Below are 14,048 nucleotides of genomic sequence, written 5' to 3'. Positions count from 1 at the left end.
ACAGCATTTAAGAAATTAGGACCATATGTGTAAATAAGACCTACACACACACGCCGTTCCCTTATCACTGTAAATAAATCAAAAATGCAAGTTTGCTCAAAGTTAATTTAAAAGGTCATACCTCCTGTAGGAACACTAACAAACAGTTAAACACAAATGTAACACCATTACCACCAGTGAGATTTAGCAGTCTAACAGTGTTCAAATTTGTTTTCAATTTCATTTCTGCAGTGTTTTTTGATCTATCCAAGCCCAAGTCTAACTAAAACCATTGTCTATTTCTGAAACAAAAACTTTTAATACTAAGTAAGCAAATGCCTTATTCTGATTCGTTATGAACAGTTGCAGTGACCTAGATTGACAACTGTAGCAGGATGGGACGGATCATAGTGCAAAAGCACATATGACATAGGAGCTATTTCATGTGGGTTTTTTAATATGATTTTTATATCAACGAGTGATGTGTGAAAACCATATTTTCACGAGTCATTCTATTTATTATATACATCTTTCCTAATTTTTGACAATATCTTTCACTTTTTGTTAATATCTTTCGCTTATCCTATCGAAAACACGTATTGTCATGATATATTTCTTCCGACGGAACTTTTCCAGAACATTTTCTTGACCGTAGACTTTTTAAAAGAAATTAGAATAAAAATTATCTTTATTTAATTATTAAATTAACATTTATTTAATAATACTGCTATGGAAACATACCTGATAAAGCAATAACAAAACCCCACAAAACCCCACAAAAACAAAACGAATCTAACACCGTTAAATTGTAACTTATACTCAATGTCATCATTATTTAGCTTCCTATTCAATTCGTTTTAGATATTTTATCGTAATTGCACTTATATGCCTTTTTTATAGGCATAGTTATGATAATCATCAAACTTAAATTCGAAGAAATGAGACAAAGGGAGATAATTTAATCACAAATGTTTACAAAAAAAGTAAATACAATTTCTATATTTTCACTGTGGCTAAAATACAGTGAAAATATGACTTTTCACCAGATATCACTTTGATGGTTTCTGTAGATCTATATATTTCATTGCTATGTATAAGATAAAGTTAAATATTACCAGTGCTTAAAGGTGGGGGCATAAACTCAGGACCTGCCAGTTTTTAAACTGATGAAATGTGGACTGTATCAGGGGTTGAAGTTTTAATTTGGGGGAGGGGGACACAGCATCTGTTGCCTTCAGTTTAATAACAAAAATTAGGGAACCAATGCCAAACTGATTGCATGTATATTTGGTTACTAAATAATTGAGATAAAAAAATAAACTGTTGTAAATTGTTTCATCAAAACCATCCATTCTTTCACAAAGTTCTATTATTTTTCACAATTAAAGATACACATACTACATGGGATGTATGGGAAGGACATGGTGACAAAAAAGGTAGGGCACCACAACGTCCAATTTTCGGGGTACAAAGGCAAATAATAATTGCAACTATGGCACTTGCCGTCAGTGCTGTGGTGAAATTCGAACAGTTTCATATTGTTTCATTATTCACTGTTATTATACCATAATGATTGTTATTATCAAATTAAATTATTAAACCGAACTCTACTTTGAATGTTGTGTTACGACAATCAAACCTGTTCAAACAGCTTTAAGTAATCGCATGTCTTTCAGAAGCCACATTAATCCCCAAAATCATCTTAACATTATTGCACATTTTAATTCAATTAACCAACTGACATAAAAGGACCTCTTTTTTTGTATTCTTTTTAGGTGATTCTTGAAAGCATTATACATTCATTTTCATTCAAATGTTTTATTACAGTCACAGATTTTGAACTGGAAGAAGTGAATAATCCAGAGAAGGTTGGTTTTGGGTATTTTTGTTTCATTATAAGCATATAAATATTTACTAGTCATCTACCGGTCCAACCGGAGGGAGCTATAGGTTTCATCTCTGTCCTCTTGTCTGTCTGTCTGTCTATCAACCATATAGTTTTCTGCTTGTTTTTTTGCCCAAAGCCTCAAGATATTGAGCTGACATTTGGTGTATATACTCTCAGAATGCTTGTTAAATTTTCTTGGATCTGATATTTCAATGCAGCCATTTTATGGAATTTTTATAACTTTTGACTTCTTCACAGAAATATGCCACCCAGGGAACATTTTGTTTTCAAAATCTTGATTAGCAATATTTCTAGTCAAAAATTGATTAACAACTACTGTATAACTCTTTCTCTCCCATTCTTGACTGCAGTCTAGACACGCAAAACTAATGTTAAAAAGACATTCTCGACTGTAATCTAGACGCAACCGGTCTTTGTAAACACAACTGTCAACATTCACAGGAGTTATCTATCTTGATTCTGTGAATGCTAAAACATAGTACCCGGTAGAATGACAATCAAACATGTTGAGTGTATTTTGTTGACTGGTATTTGAAGAAAACAAAAAAAACAGTCTTAAATTTGTGTGAACGTTATTGATGACGTAACAAGCACACGTGTTCAATATCTTGTTATTTTTTTCGGTAAAACCGTTCTGACATAAGTTTGCAGATGATTTTTTTTTGTTCATACCCAGATGAATGTAAAAGAAATAACAGACAATACTTATAATTAAATTTGAAACATATTTACTAATAATAATATTAAAAGTTCATATTTTAGTTTGAATTATTTTTTTGGTTAAAACAATAACAGTAAGACAAATTACCAATATAAAATGACGTCCTCAGATATGACATTCCCTGATGATGTAATTTTTACATTTATCGAGAAATAAACAAACTCCCGCTACTACGGCTGGACCAATGGGATATATTGTAATGAATGTAACAGAAATTTAATTATTTAAGATCTGTAAAAGATGTATACACCGAAAATGACTGATAATACAGACTTTGAAGTAGATGATGGATGGGATTACTCGTCGTCGATGGAAAGTGAAAATAAACTTTGTGAAGGTGTCATGAATAATGACGTCATGGATCGTGATCGTAGGATTTGAAAAATTATTTTTAAAATATTAATTAAATTTTAATTTGGTAATTAGACTCAATAAGATGTCCGCTAAACTATGACACACTTCTAAAGAGTGTTACAATAGTTGGTTTTTTGACAATTTGAGGTTGAAAAATGTAGCTTCAAAATTACATACATGTATTTCACGTTGGAAACTCGGGTCAGTGATACATGTATTTCACGTTGTAAAGCTGGGTGGATAAGAGTTAATGTTTTAAAATTAGGTAGCGATCTCTGAAACTTGCATAGCAAATTGCAACACGATACTGAACAAAATGTTCCCTGCTACCATATATCACTATGTATAAGCCAACTTTTCAGGTCTCTAAATACCATCATGAGAAGAGGGGTTGGTCAATAAACATAGTCAACAACAGTGTCTAAGAAACTACAATACAATATCATTCTAGGCTTCAAAATCTTACTGTTACGTTATTTAACCTTTTGACTACTGCAGGCAAGATATCTTGCCCAATGTCATGCAATCGGAAACACTGTATACTGCATACAGTATTTCCCCGTATTCGTATTTTCTGCCATATTGTACATGGCACTGACTGGAAATAATAATTCTAATTCATTCTACCTATAACGCAAAATTTGATTGGCTAATCAAATTCATTTGCGGCAGTATAATGAGCATGTACCTGTCGGAAATTTGGAGATTCCCCAAGAGCCTAAATACATATTCATACAGTACTTCTCCCTGTTTAGTTGGCTGCACTTACTTTTTTAAAATACCAACGTTGAATCTTCTTCTGAAGCAAAATGTGTGCTTCTCTAAATTTTATGACGTAAATGCTGTTTATAAACATTTGTGTGACGTTGACAGGAATGCAGAAGTAAGGTCTCACTACACAGATCGCTTCCGGATGAGAGTTCATTCATCACGGTCCACTATAGTTCCTAATTGGGACACATGTTATGGTTCACATATTCACTTCTAGGAAATGGTGAAGAATTAAAACAATATGTATATTTAATGGTAAGCCTCCTGGCTGTATTTTGCCCATGTTATTTTGTAATATTGTGCATGGACCTTTATGGACATGGGTATATAGCGCAAGTGACAGCCGGAGTGAATCGGTTAATGAACCACCTTTTCGGACCGGTACTACAGCCAGATGCGGTCATATAGCAAAAAACTGAGACGGAAATGTTCTCAATTTTGTAGTGAAAATAAATGCTTATATAATGTATGTTTGCAATGGTGTATGTTGTTAGTGCCAACGAGAACCCGTTCAATGGGCAATCTTCGCTTGAAGTTGGGCAGTTTAACATGTGTTTGAATGGCAGATGACATCTGTGTAGTGAGACCTAAGTAGCGGCAACTATGCCGAATTACGAATCTTCGTTATTGAGCACCAGTTGTCGTAATGTGCATTAGGAATAAGTGAAATCATTAATAATGGCTGGTATTGTCATTTATAAAACAGTAAAATACACAAACGATATTTGGAGCAACAGTTGTATTACACGTAAAACATTTTTTTAATCTGCTTGTGATATAATTATTTTATAAGGCGGATGACTTCAAACATGTTAGTAGTGACCAGGTTTGCAAGAGACCGACTTTATCTTGATATATCTATATTTTTGTCCGGTTCAAGTACATAAAAGTAAAGTCGGCTTATACATCATACCAATCTTTTTGTACCAGATATTGAGGGGCTCACTAAGGAGTCTGCTTATCAACTTATCAACAGAGTTGGCTAATACACAGTGATATACAGTACATAAAGAGACTTCTCAAACTACAGTTGAATCCCGTTGGCTCAAACCCCGTTGGTGCTCAAGAAAGTGTTCGACCCAACCATTCAGTTAACATCGTATTTAAGTGAAACTCAGGACTTAATTTTTGGTTCGAGCGTTGCGGTATATTCGACCCTCCCGAGTTTCATCCAACAAGATTCTACTGTATATTATTCCAATGGAATTTGTACATGTATAACTTTAAAAGAAGTATGTAATCACATGTAATTAATCTCTGTTTTCAGTTACCCTACAAACTTGTTGATATACAAGGTGTTCGGATGTGGTTTAAGAAAGATACCAAGTTCAATGTTCCAAAGGGTGAGTTAGTTTATCTTGTGAAATGATATAATTATTAAATCATATCTCTAATTCTGCATTTATCTAACAATCTACCCACTGTCTATGTTATTAGATTAATGACACATCTTTCTCTGTTGTCAGAGTACAGTATTTCTAGCTATGACAATTGTTATGGAATTTACCAAAACTGCTGGTATCTATACTTTCTGATCCTTTGAGGGGTGGCACGTAGCCCATTGGTAAAACGTTCGCTTGATGCGTGGTCGGTCTGGGATCGATCCCCGTTGGTAGACCCACTGGGCTATTTCTCGCTCCAGCCAGTGCACCATGACTGGTATATCAAAGGCCGTGGTATGTGTTATCCTGTCTGTGGGATGGTGCATATAAAAGATCCCTTGCTGCTAATCGAAAAAGGTAGCCCATGAAGTGGCGACAGCAGGTTTCCTCTATTAATATCTGTGTGGTCCTTAACCATATGTCCGACGCCATATAACCGTAAATAAAATGTGTTGAGTGCATTGTTAAATAAAACATTTCCTTCCTTCCTTCTGATCCTTTGATATGTCTTGGTTGTTATAATGCTTTTAGAAGCTAAAAAAACATTAGCCATAACGGAACACAGTTTAACAAATAGAGATTATTATCTGAGCTTGTGTGTCGTACTGATTTTATGAAACAAGTGTCAGGATTTTTGTATTGCCAGAGCGAGAGCTAGGATAATCAGAGATGAGAATCGATCCCATACCAGGAAAAAAGGGCTTTTCCCCACCCCTGTAACCAGGTGATCCTCAAACAAGAATTAAATCATGGAGGACAGTGTTAGCCATTCTGTTCACTGGATTTGAGTTCCTGTCTTTAGCTTGAGTCCAGTATCCTAACCACTTGATCACAGAGCTCACGTATCCAAAGTTGTAAGCAGTGTCCAAAGTCGGGTATGTCGACTAATGGAGTTAAAACATTAAAGCTTTACAGAATATGTGTATCATTGTGTTTATTTTCTGCTGCCTTCACAATGGTTATCCAATTGAATCTGCTATAAATGGCACTTTGTATCACAACAACAGGTTAATAACAGTCACTTCAAATATATCCCTACTTCATACAGTGTAGATAAAATTGGTTCCATGGCCATTGAATATTTACATAATAAGATTTTTATATTATTTCAGGTTATATCTATCTTAACTTGCAAAGTCCGATTGTATGTCAGGGTGTTCAATGGTAAGTGACATAAATGATTTCATATTTTGTTCCACATTTGAGTGTCGCTAAAGCTGCAATTTGAAGTACTTTTTTTTACAAATACTTAAAGCCGCACACCCTAGTTCCATCCAGTGAAAATAAATTATAATTTGGTTAATCTACAAACCTGTAACACACTTAGATCACGTTTTTATCAAATGGAGTGAAAAAGCAGGTTTTATATCGATAAATACCATGGGAATCCCCATGTCCCAATTGCTTGAAATAATTTTGAAAGTTAGTATTCTGATGTCACCGGTAGATGTCGCTCGAAGCACAACAATGCCTACGTCACGACAAATTTCACAGACTTGGGGTGCGTTCCTTTCACCTCTCCTGGACATGTTCCAACTGTTCTGTCCTGGTTGTATCCCCTCTCCAGATATCTTAAGACTTAGCAAAATTATTGGTTTTAAGGGTTTGTAACGTTTTGTATTGAGACACTTACTTGTCTGAACTTTATTGTTACTGAAAATGTTCACGAACTGTGAAGAAAAATCTCACAAATGAACAACAACAAATCGGATGTTGATTGCGCGAACCGTGCACGAGAAAACAAACCGAACCAAAATGATAATGGTCACATGGTATACCAACGTCTGTGACATTGAAATGGAAATATCCCCTCTAAAAATAGATTAGACCTTGTCTGCTCAACGTTTTTTTCTCAGAGGCCCGTGCCATTTTATGAAATACGAAAAATGCATTTTGTGGTATTACAAAAACCAGGATTACCAAGATTACCAAAAAACACTTCAGGTGAATGGAAATGTATATTCTAAATAATAAACGGTAAGTAAAGTGCAATTTTATTTGTGAAAAAATGGGTTTAATAGCAAAAAACAACTAGCCGTAACTAGGGTGTGTCCCTTTAAGCATTTGGAATAGATCATCAAGATTAATTTTGATCTCATCACTGAACTGTTTAGTTGTACAATATGCTAAAATATCAGGGGTTTTTTTAAAGATAATGAGATGTTTATGTTTTATGTTAGTAAACATTGTTGTAGGATAGAATTAAGTCAAAAGAGCAGCTTTAAAAATAATGAGTAAATATTGTCATTAATATTAATATGGCACTGTGGGTGAGTGTAGAAACAAATACATGATCTCTAGCCCCATACTGGCAGAAATCACTGAAAACCATCATACTTTAAATGATGCTTGTCCCCTGTGCGTGTTCCAATGTTGATTTTATTTCTTCATTTCATGATTAAGAGTTGGCAGATGTGTAATCTATGTACAGTAATGAAGAGACCTAAGATCTGTTTTCTCAGAATAGACCACATATATTGCATATCTGTCCGTCAGATGGTGTGGGTCTGTATTGTATTGCTTGCTTCATTTCAGTGCAACACTTATGCAGCTGTTCGTCAATGTCTTGCTTCACACTCTGAATGAATTGGTGTATCCAGCTGTATTGGCTGGCTACGAGTAAGTAGGAATTTCATTTTGTCTGTAAATGTTTTTTGTTTGTTGGTTTTTGTTCTTGTTGGTTTTTTTATATCATTATGCAACATTAATAATTGTGAAGAGAAAACTTGATTTCCCATTTGCTCATTATGAATTAATGAATAAATTGATATTTATAGGATATTAAACAAGTTTCAATTTCATATCATGTTTATGTCCCGAGTGAAATAATTTTTTTTAATTGTTACGAGCTTCAGCGAGTGACATGAAAATTATTTCATAAGGGACGTAAACATGATACAATATGGTAGCGAGTTTAATATCCTATTTATTACCCATAATCAATCTTAATTTATATCACTCAACTCGTTTAGTTTATTTTCCTGTAAGGTTGTAATGCACCAATCAATGACGTCATTGTGTGACGTCAATGTTATGTCCCACTTGGCATTCTAGTGGGACGTATCACTTTGATATGTACCAAGATATTTTTAACCATATGGGTAATAAATAGAGGCTATTTCATGGGATTTTTTAATACGAGTGATATGTGAAAACCATATTTTGATCTCATCACTGAACTGTTTAGTTGTACAATATGCTGAAATATGCGGCATCGGGGTTTCCTGCAGGAAATACACTCGTGGAATACAGAAATCAGAAAACCACATATATGTAGTTTTGTCTATATATACATCTTTTACGTTTTTGTTAATATCTTTCGCTGATCCTATCGAAAACATGTAACGCCATGATATATATTTTTTTTTGGAAAATTATTTGACCATGGAATTTTTAAAAGAAATACAAATAAAAAGTAGCTTTATTTAATTATTAAATTAATAATTACTTCATAATACTGACAAAATGACATTCCTGACAAAATGATCCTCCAAAATATCACACAAAAACGAAACAAATCAAATGGCAAGTTTAAAAATTTACACTCAACAATAGGACATTGTGTCATCATTATTTAGCTTCGTATTCAATCAGGTTTAGATACCCTATCGTAATTGCACTTCATATCCATTTTTTATAGGTGCAATTGTTTAAATTACCTTTTTAAAAAAAAAAAAAAATCCGACCAGATGCTTTGGTAATCATCAAACTGACCGGCCTCAGTGACGTCGTGGTTAGGCCATCGGTCTACAGGCTGGTAGGTACTGGGTTCGGATCCCAGTCATGGCATGGGATTTTTAATCCAGATACCGACTCCAAACCCTGAGTGAGTGCTCCGCAAGGCTCATTGGGTAGGTGTAAACCACTTGCACCGACCAGTGATCCATAACTGGTTCAACAAAGGCCATGGTTTGTGCTATCCTGCCTGTGGGAAGCGCAGATAAAAGATCCCTGGCTGCTAATTGAAAAGAGTAGCCCATGTAGTGGCGACAGTGGGTTTCCTCTCAAAATCTGTGTGGTCCTTAACCATATGTCTGACAACCATATAACCATAAATAAATGTGTTGAGTGCGTCGTTAAATAAAACATTTCTTTCTTTCATCAAACTGAAACTCGTAATAATTTATAAGGGAGATAACTGAATCATGAATGTTCACAAAAATATAAATATGATTTCTATATTTTCACTGTAACTAAAATACAGTAAAAATATGACTTTTCACCAAATATCACTTTTATGGTTTCTGTATATCTATATATTTTATTGCAATGCAATAATTAATATTGATCTTGATTATATGAACTTAGTTTATGCTACTTTCAGGTATTGCATTGAAGAAACCATCACAGGTGTTGCCATACAGATGTCTGGATTTAGTCACAAACTGACAGTGAGTTAGTTTCTTACTTGATGGCCTTATATCCAGTATATATTTTGAGGTCTTTATTATGGAGGTGTGTTATGCGGAGCATACACCTACTGACAAGACTCTTTTCTCTGCATTATTGACAACCCTCTACTGATAAGTTAATAGATGTGTTGTGGGCAAAGATGCAGTGGATGATGATTGCAAATATTCTGCAGTTTTTCCCTAGTTAGATTTTGCATAACATTGACATGACCACTGAGTTGGCATTACTGAGTAGATGTGTCCTTATTGTAATGTTAAAATTTGTTGATGTCAAATATTTTGCAATTCAGACATACAGTCTTAGAGAGGAAACCCATTACATTTTTTTCATTAGTATCAAGGGATCTTTTATATGCACCATTCTACAGACAGAATAATACATACCACAGCTTTTGATATACCAATCATGGTGCACTGGCTGGGACGAGAAATAGCCCATTGGGCCCATCGATGAGGATCAATCCTAGACCGACCGTGAATCAAGCGAATTCTTTACCACTGGCCTACATCCCGCCCTTTATTGTAATGTTAGGTTGTGGAGTGAAATATGTCTGTACAGTCAGACTTCGTTACAACGACCGTCGTTACTACGACATTTACACCATCCGACCACAAATTGTCGGGAACAAACGTACATTAGTGTTATTCTGTTCATTACACCGGAATTCATACCTTCCGACACAGACATAGTGAATTAGGAACAGACGTGCATCCGACATCTGAAAACACCTCTTTACAACGACATTACATAATCACAGATACCGTAGCCACACACACAGCCACTTAGAATCCTTGATCTCATAGTGAGCCGACTGTGTCACATGCTGTCCGAGCTACCGATGTCTGCGAAATCTGTAGACATGTATTGCTTTTGCAAATAAGCCTTTAGTTAACCAATTTAAGGATTAACTTCGAACAATAAAATCTTCTCTTTTCATGATATTTTGTAAACGAAACGTGCATTTGTTGTTTTTGATAACAATTGCAATGCATTAATTATTTAAATGTTATTCAGTCATCAGTTAATATTAATTAGTATTGTTTGTTACATTATTTTGGCAATGGAGATAACTCATGATAATTTGATACACCGGAAATTTCGATATAACAACAAAGTGACCCAGGGACGAACATCATCGTTGTAACGAGGTCTGACTGTATTTATTTTATAACATGGAAAATGTCTCCTGTCAGATATATAGTTTTGAATTTAATAATAGTTTTGTAAATATGCACTTAAGAATGTAAGAAAGAGATTCATTTCCTAACCATGTTTGTTTACATATGTTATTAAAAACAATTATACTATTTGGGAGTTTTCCTCTTTTTTTTCTGGTTTACATGTTTGGGACTAATCTCCCTGCATTTTGAAATTGATAATTTTTATAATGCTTATGAGGAAAGAGAGGAAGGAGAGAGAGAGGTAAGAAGTGAGAAAAGGGAGGGAAATTGTAGTATAAAATTATGTAAAATACACATTTTCAAATAATTGTGAATACATGTACTTTTGGCTTTGGGAGTGATAGTTAACTTGGATATAGAGAATGCACAGTATGCTGGGTTGTGAAATAATTATTTGTTTCCTTTTTTACTTTGGGGATTTTTGTACAAATGTTAATGTCATAAAATGAGTTACCAGTAATTATTTAACAGGTGCTGTTGAAAGCAATAGTGGATCATATTGCTGAATTTGGCTTCTCCGATAGAGTGTTTAAAATCGTTAGTGAGCAGCAGAAGAAAAGCTACTACAATGAAATGCTCACGCCAAGCAACCTGGCCAAGTAAGATGCTCAAGTTGTTTATATCATTCATATGTCAGAACATAAATAGGATGTTTTGTTTATTGGTATAGGGTGTAATTTAGTTGTAGAGCAACTACCTATGGTGTGACGGGTCTTAGTTATCCCTTCATAAACAGAACCGTACCATTTGACCAGTTCTGAATATGGCTTTATGTTTAGTAGATCAAAGACCATAGTATTTGAAGTTATGGCTATATAGAGAATGTTAAACAGTGATACTTAAGACAGTAGCTATGTGGGGGCAACAGGTTATTTATGATTCCTAACACAAGTGTCACAGTTACCATTAATATTGTGAAACATTTGAAATTTCCTCATCAATCATTATTTAAAACAGTTAATTAATAAAAAATACTCTCAACTTTTGATTATATGGTCCATTATACGGACTGAAGAAGGGTTATATGGACTGAAGAAGGATTTGAATTATACTGAACTCCATTGAAAACACACGAGTCAGATCTGTAGTTGTAAAAAGGATTTGAGATTTTAAAATAATACATTTAACTGATTTTGTATAATTGGATGTATTCTGGTAGGCAACAAATAATCCCAAAATTGTATACTAGGGTTAGGCTTGTTGTGTGTTTTATAGCAACCTCACACATGCAAAAGCGATAACAACAAAGTTTGGTGGTATTTACAACAGAGTTCTGTATATTAAAACCATGCAAAATCATTTTACCTTTAATACCTGTTCAGGATCTTTTTTCTTTATACATAATGAAAATTAACACTAACTCCCAAGATATTCATTACAATTCAATCACCTTACCTGAAGGAATGATTACAGTTAACATTTTCTGCAAATATTTATTATAGATTTTTATAATCAATCAAAACGATCACTTTTTTTTTTAATCAATCCCTGCAACATCACTAATTAACATATTGAGTGCAAGAAGTAAAACCAAGTACAATATACAGCTGCTTCCCTTCTATAGTTCTATGATTCTTGGTGTACTAATGCATTTTTACACCTAATATTTATCCAAAAACTGACATTAATATATTTATTTAATACACAAATCAATATTTTCACATGTTATTTAATTAGTATTTACTTGTCAATGAAGAATTGAAATACTATTAGAAATATTTATTTTAATTATTTTGTCCGACTAATTTGGAAGCAAAAAATTCATTTTATCTTTAATATTTGACAGCTTCAACATCAAAACCTACATCAATCCTTGCAAATGCATGTACATATTGTTACTTACTATCATGCGCTGAAAAGAAAGCTGTATAATATCCAGACTTTGTGCACAGCAATCAATTTTATTTTTGTATTTATTAACAACAGTTGATGTATTTTGGGTTTCAGAGCAATGAGATTCGCTGTGTTGGAACCCTGCAATCAGCCCATTTTTGAGCGATATGCTGTCATGGAAAAGCTAACACCAGATCATCTAAGAACTTTTGTGCAGAGGTTTAGATGTAATCTTTTTGTTGAAGGTTTTGTGATGGGAAATTTCACTCCAGAGGTTTGTGAATGTATTTAATAGCTTACAATGACCAAGTTATAGGTAGAATCTTGGCAGTATGTTCAGTACTGTACAAAAACCATATAAATTATAGAATAGAGCAAGCATTTTCATATATGTCATATTTTATAACAATTTGGATATAAACAGAATGAGATGAACATAAAATAATACAATCTGGTCACATTACACAACTAGAAACACCATCAGCATAGTGGTAAACACAGAAAGTCAGGTACAGGTATTGTAGAGATCATCTTGTCATTTTTGCCAAAAATATACCTCACTCCGCAAGTGTCACATTTAATTAAACAATTTTTAAAGAATAATGATCTGTCCATTTCCCTAATTGTTTTAACTACCTATTGCCCACATTTTGTCAATTTTTGTAAGTATCTATTTTTAATCTTTTAGAAACTGTACACTGGAAAGATAAAATAGTGCAAAATAGCTTATCCAAATTTTGTCATCATATATGTGTGTATTACTAAACACTATTCAAGTTTTACCTGATACACTCACAGTGGGGAGTAAATCATGGGATGAGTTACAGAACAATATCGGTCTAATTACATCACAGTAAACTACTGTGTTTGGTCGTTTCAGTTGTGTTATCACATACTATACCGGTAGTTTTATTCTTTTCAATAAATCTGATAGTTATGTCCCTTAGTGTGATGTAAGCAGTAAAAGTGCCAAATGCTGTAACAAAGGTACACTCAAATGGGGTATTTCTTAAAATCAAAATTAATAGCACGATTAAAATATGGTCCTTTGCTTGCTCATTGCCGTAAATTACCTACTTTTTTTTGTAGAAGGTGTCGAAAATTGCAGAATACATACAGGTCCAGCTGTGCAGCACCTTATCCAAGGATCAGATATCAAAGGTAATTCTATAGAGATTATTATATGAGCTTGTGTGTCGTACTGGTTTTACCAAACGAGTGTCAGGATTTTTGTATTGCCCGAGCGAGAGCGAGGGTAATACATAAATCCTGACATGAGTTTCGTAAAATCAGTACGTCTCACACGCGAGTGTAATAATTTCTTTATTATCTATATTATGTTTTTGTTTTCTTTATGAATAACAAGACCCAACTCAAAATGTTTCAGCCACAACTAGAAAGAGATCACGAAATGACGTCATATTTCAAATGCACCGTCTGAGCTAGGACTGGAGAAGCAACATCATTTTATGACGTTGCTTCCCAAAATTACACCATTGCACTTG

The 14,048-nt window shown here is 34.0% G+C and overlaps 1 protein-coding gene across 3 annotated transcripts in view; it reads left to right on the top strand.

Annotated features, from left to right (window-relative positions):
• The window catches only part of LOC121373873 (nardilysin-like), a 62,861-nt gene that overhangs the window by 42,082 nt on the left and 6,731 nt on the right, over positions 1-14,048 (top strand). For all 3 annotated transcript variants that reach the window (XM_041500657.1, XM_041500655.1, XM_041500656.1), the window contains exons 21-28: positions 1,807-1,847; positions 5,002-5,077; positions 6,229-6,280; positions 7,652-7,735; positions 9,441-9,507; positions 11,182-11,309; positions 12,658-12,817; positions 13,633-13,704. In XM_041500657.1, the coding sequence (XP_041356591.1) occupies positions 1,807-1,847; positions 5,002-5,077; positions 6,229-6,280; positions 7,652-7,735; positions 9,441-9,507; positions 11,182-11,309; positions 12,658-12,817; positions 13,633-13,704 (680 nt within the window). The remainder of the gene's footprint in view (positions 1-1,806; positions 1,848-5,001; positions 5,078-6,228; positions 6,281-7,651; positions 7,736-9,440; positions 9,508-11,181; positions 11,310-12,657; positions 12,818-13,632; positions 13,705-14,048) is intronic.

The sequence above is a fragment of the Gigantopelta aegis genome, chromosome 6 (assembly GCF_016097555.1).
Source record: "Gigantopelta aegis isolate Gae_Host chromosome 6, Gae_host_genome, whole genome shotgun sequence".
Lineage (NCBI taxonomy): Eukaryota > Metazoa > Mollusca > Gastropoda > Neomphalida > Peltospiridae > Gigantopelta > Gigantopelta aegis.
The sequence above is the reverse complement of the archived record's forward strand: the minus strand, read 5'-3'. Positions and strand labels throughout refer to the sequence as shown.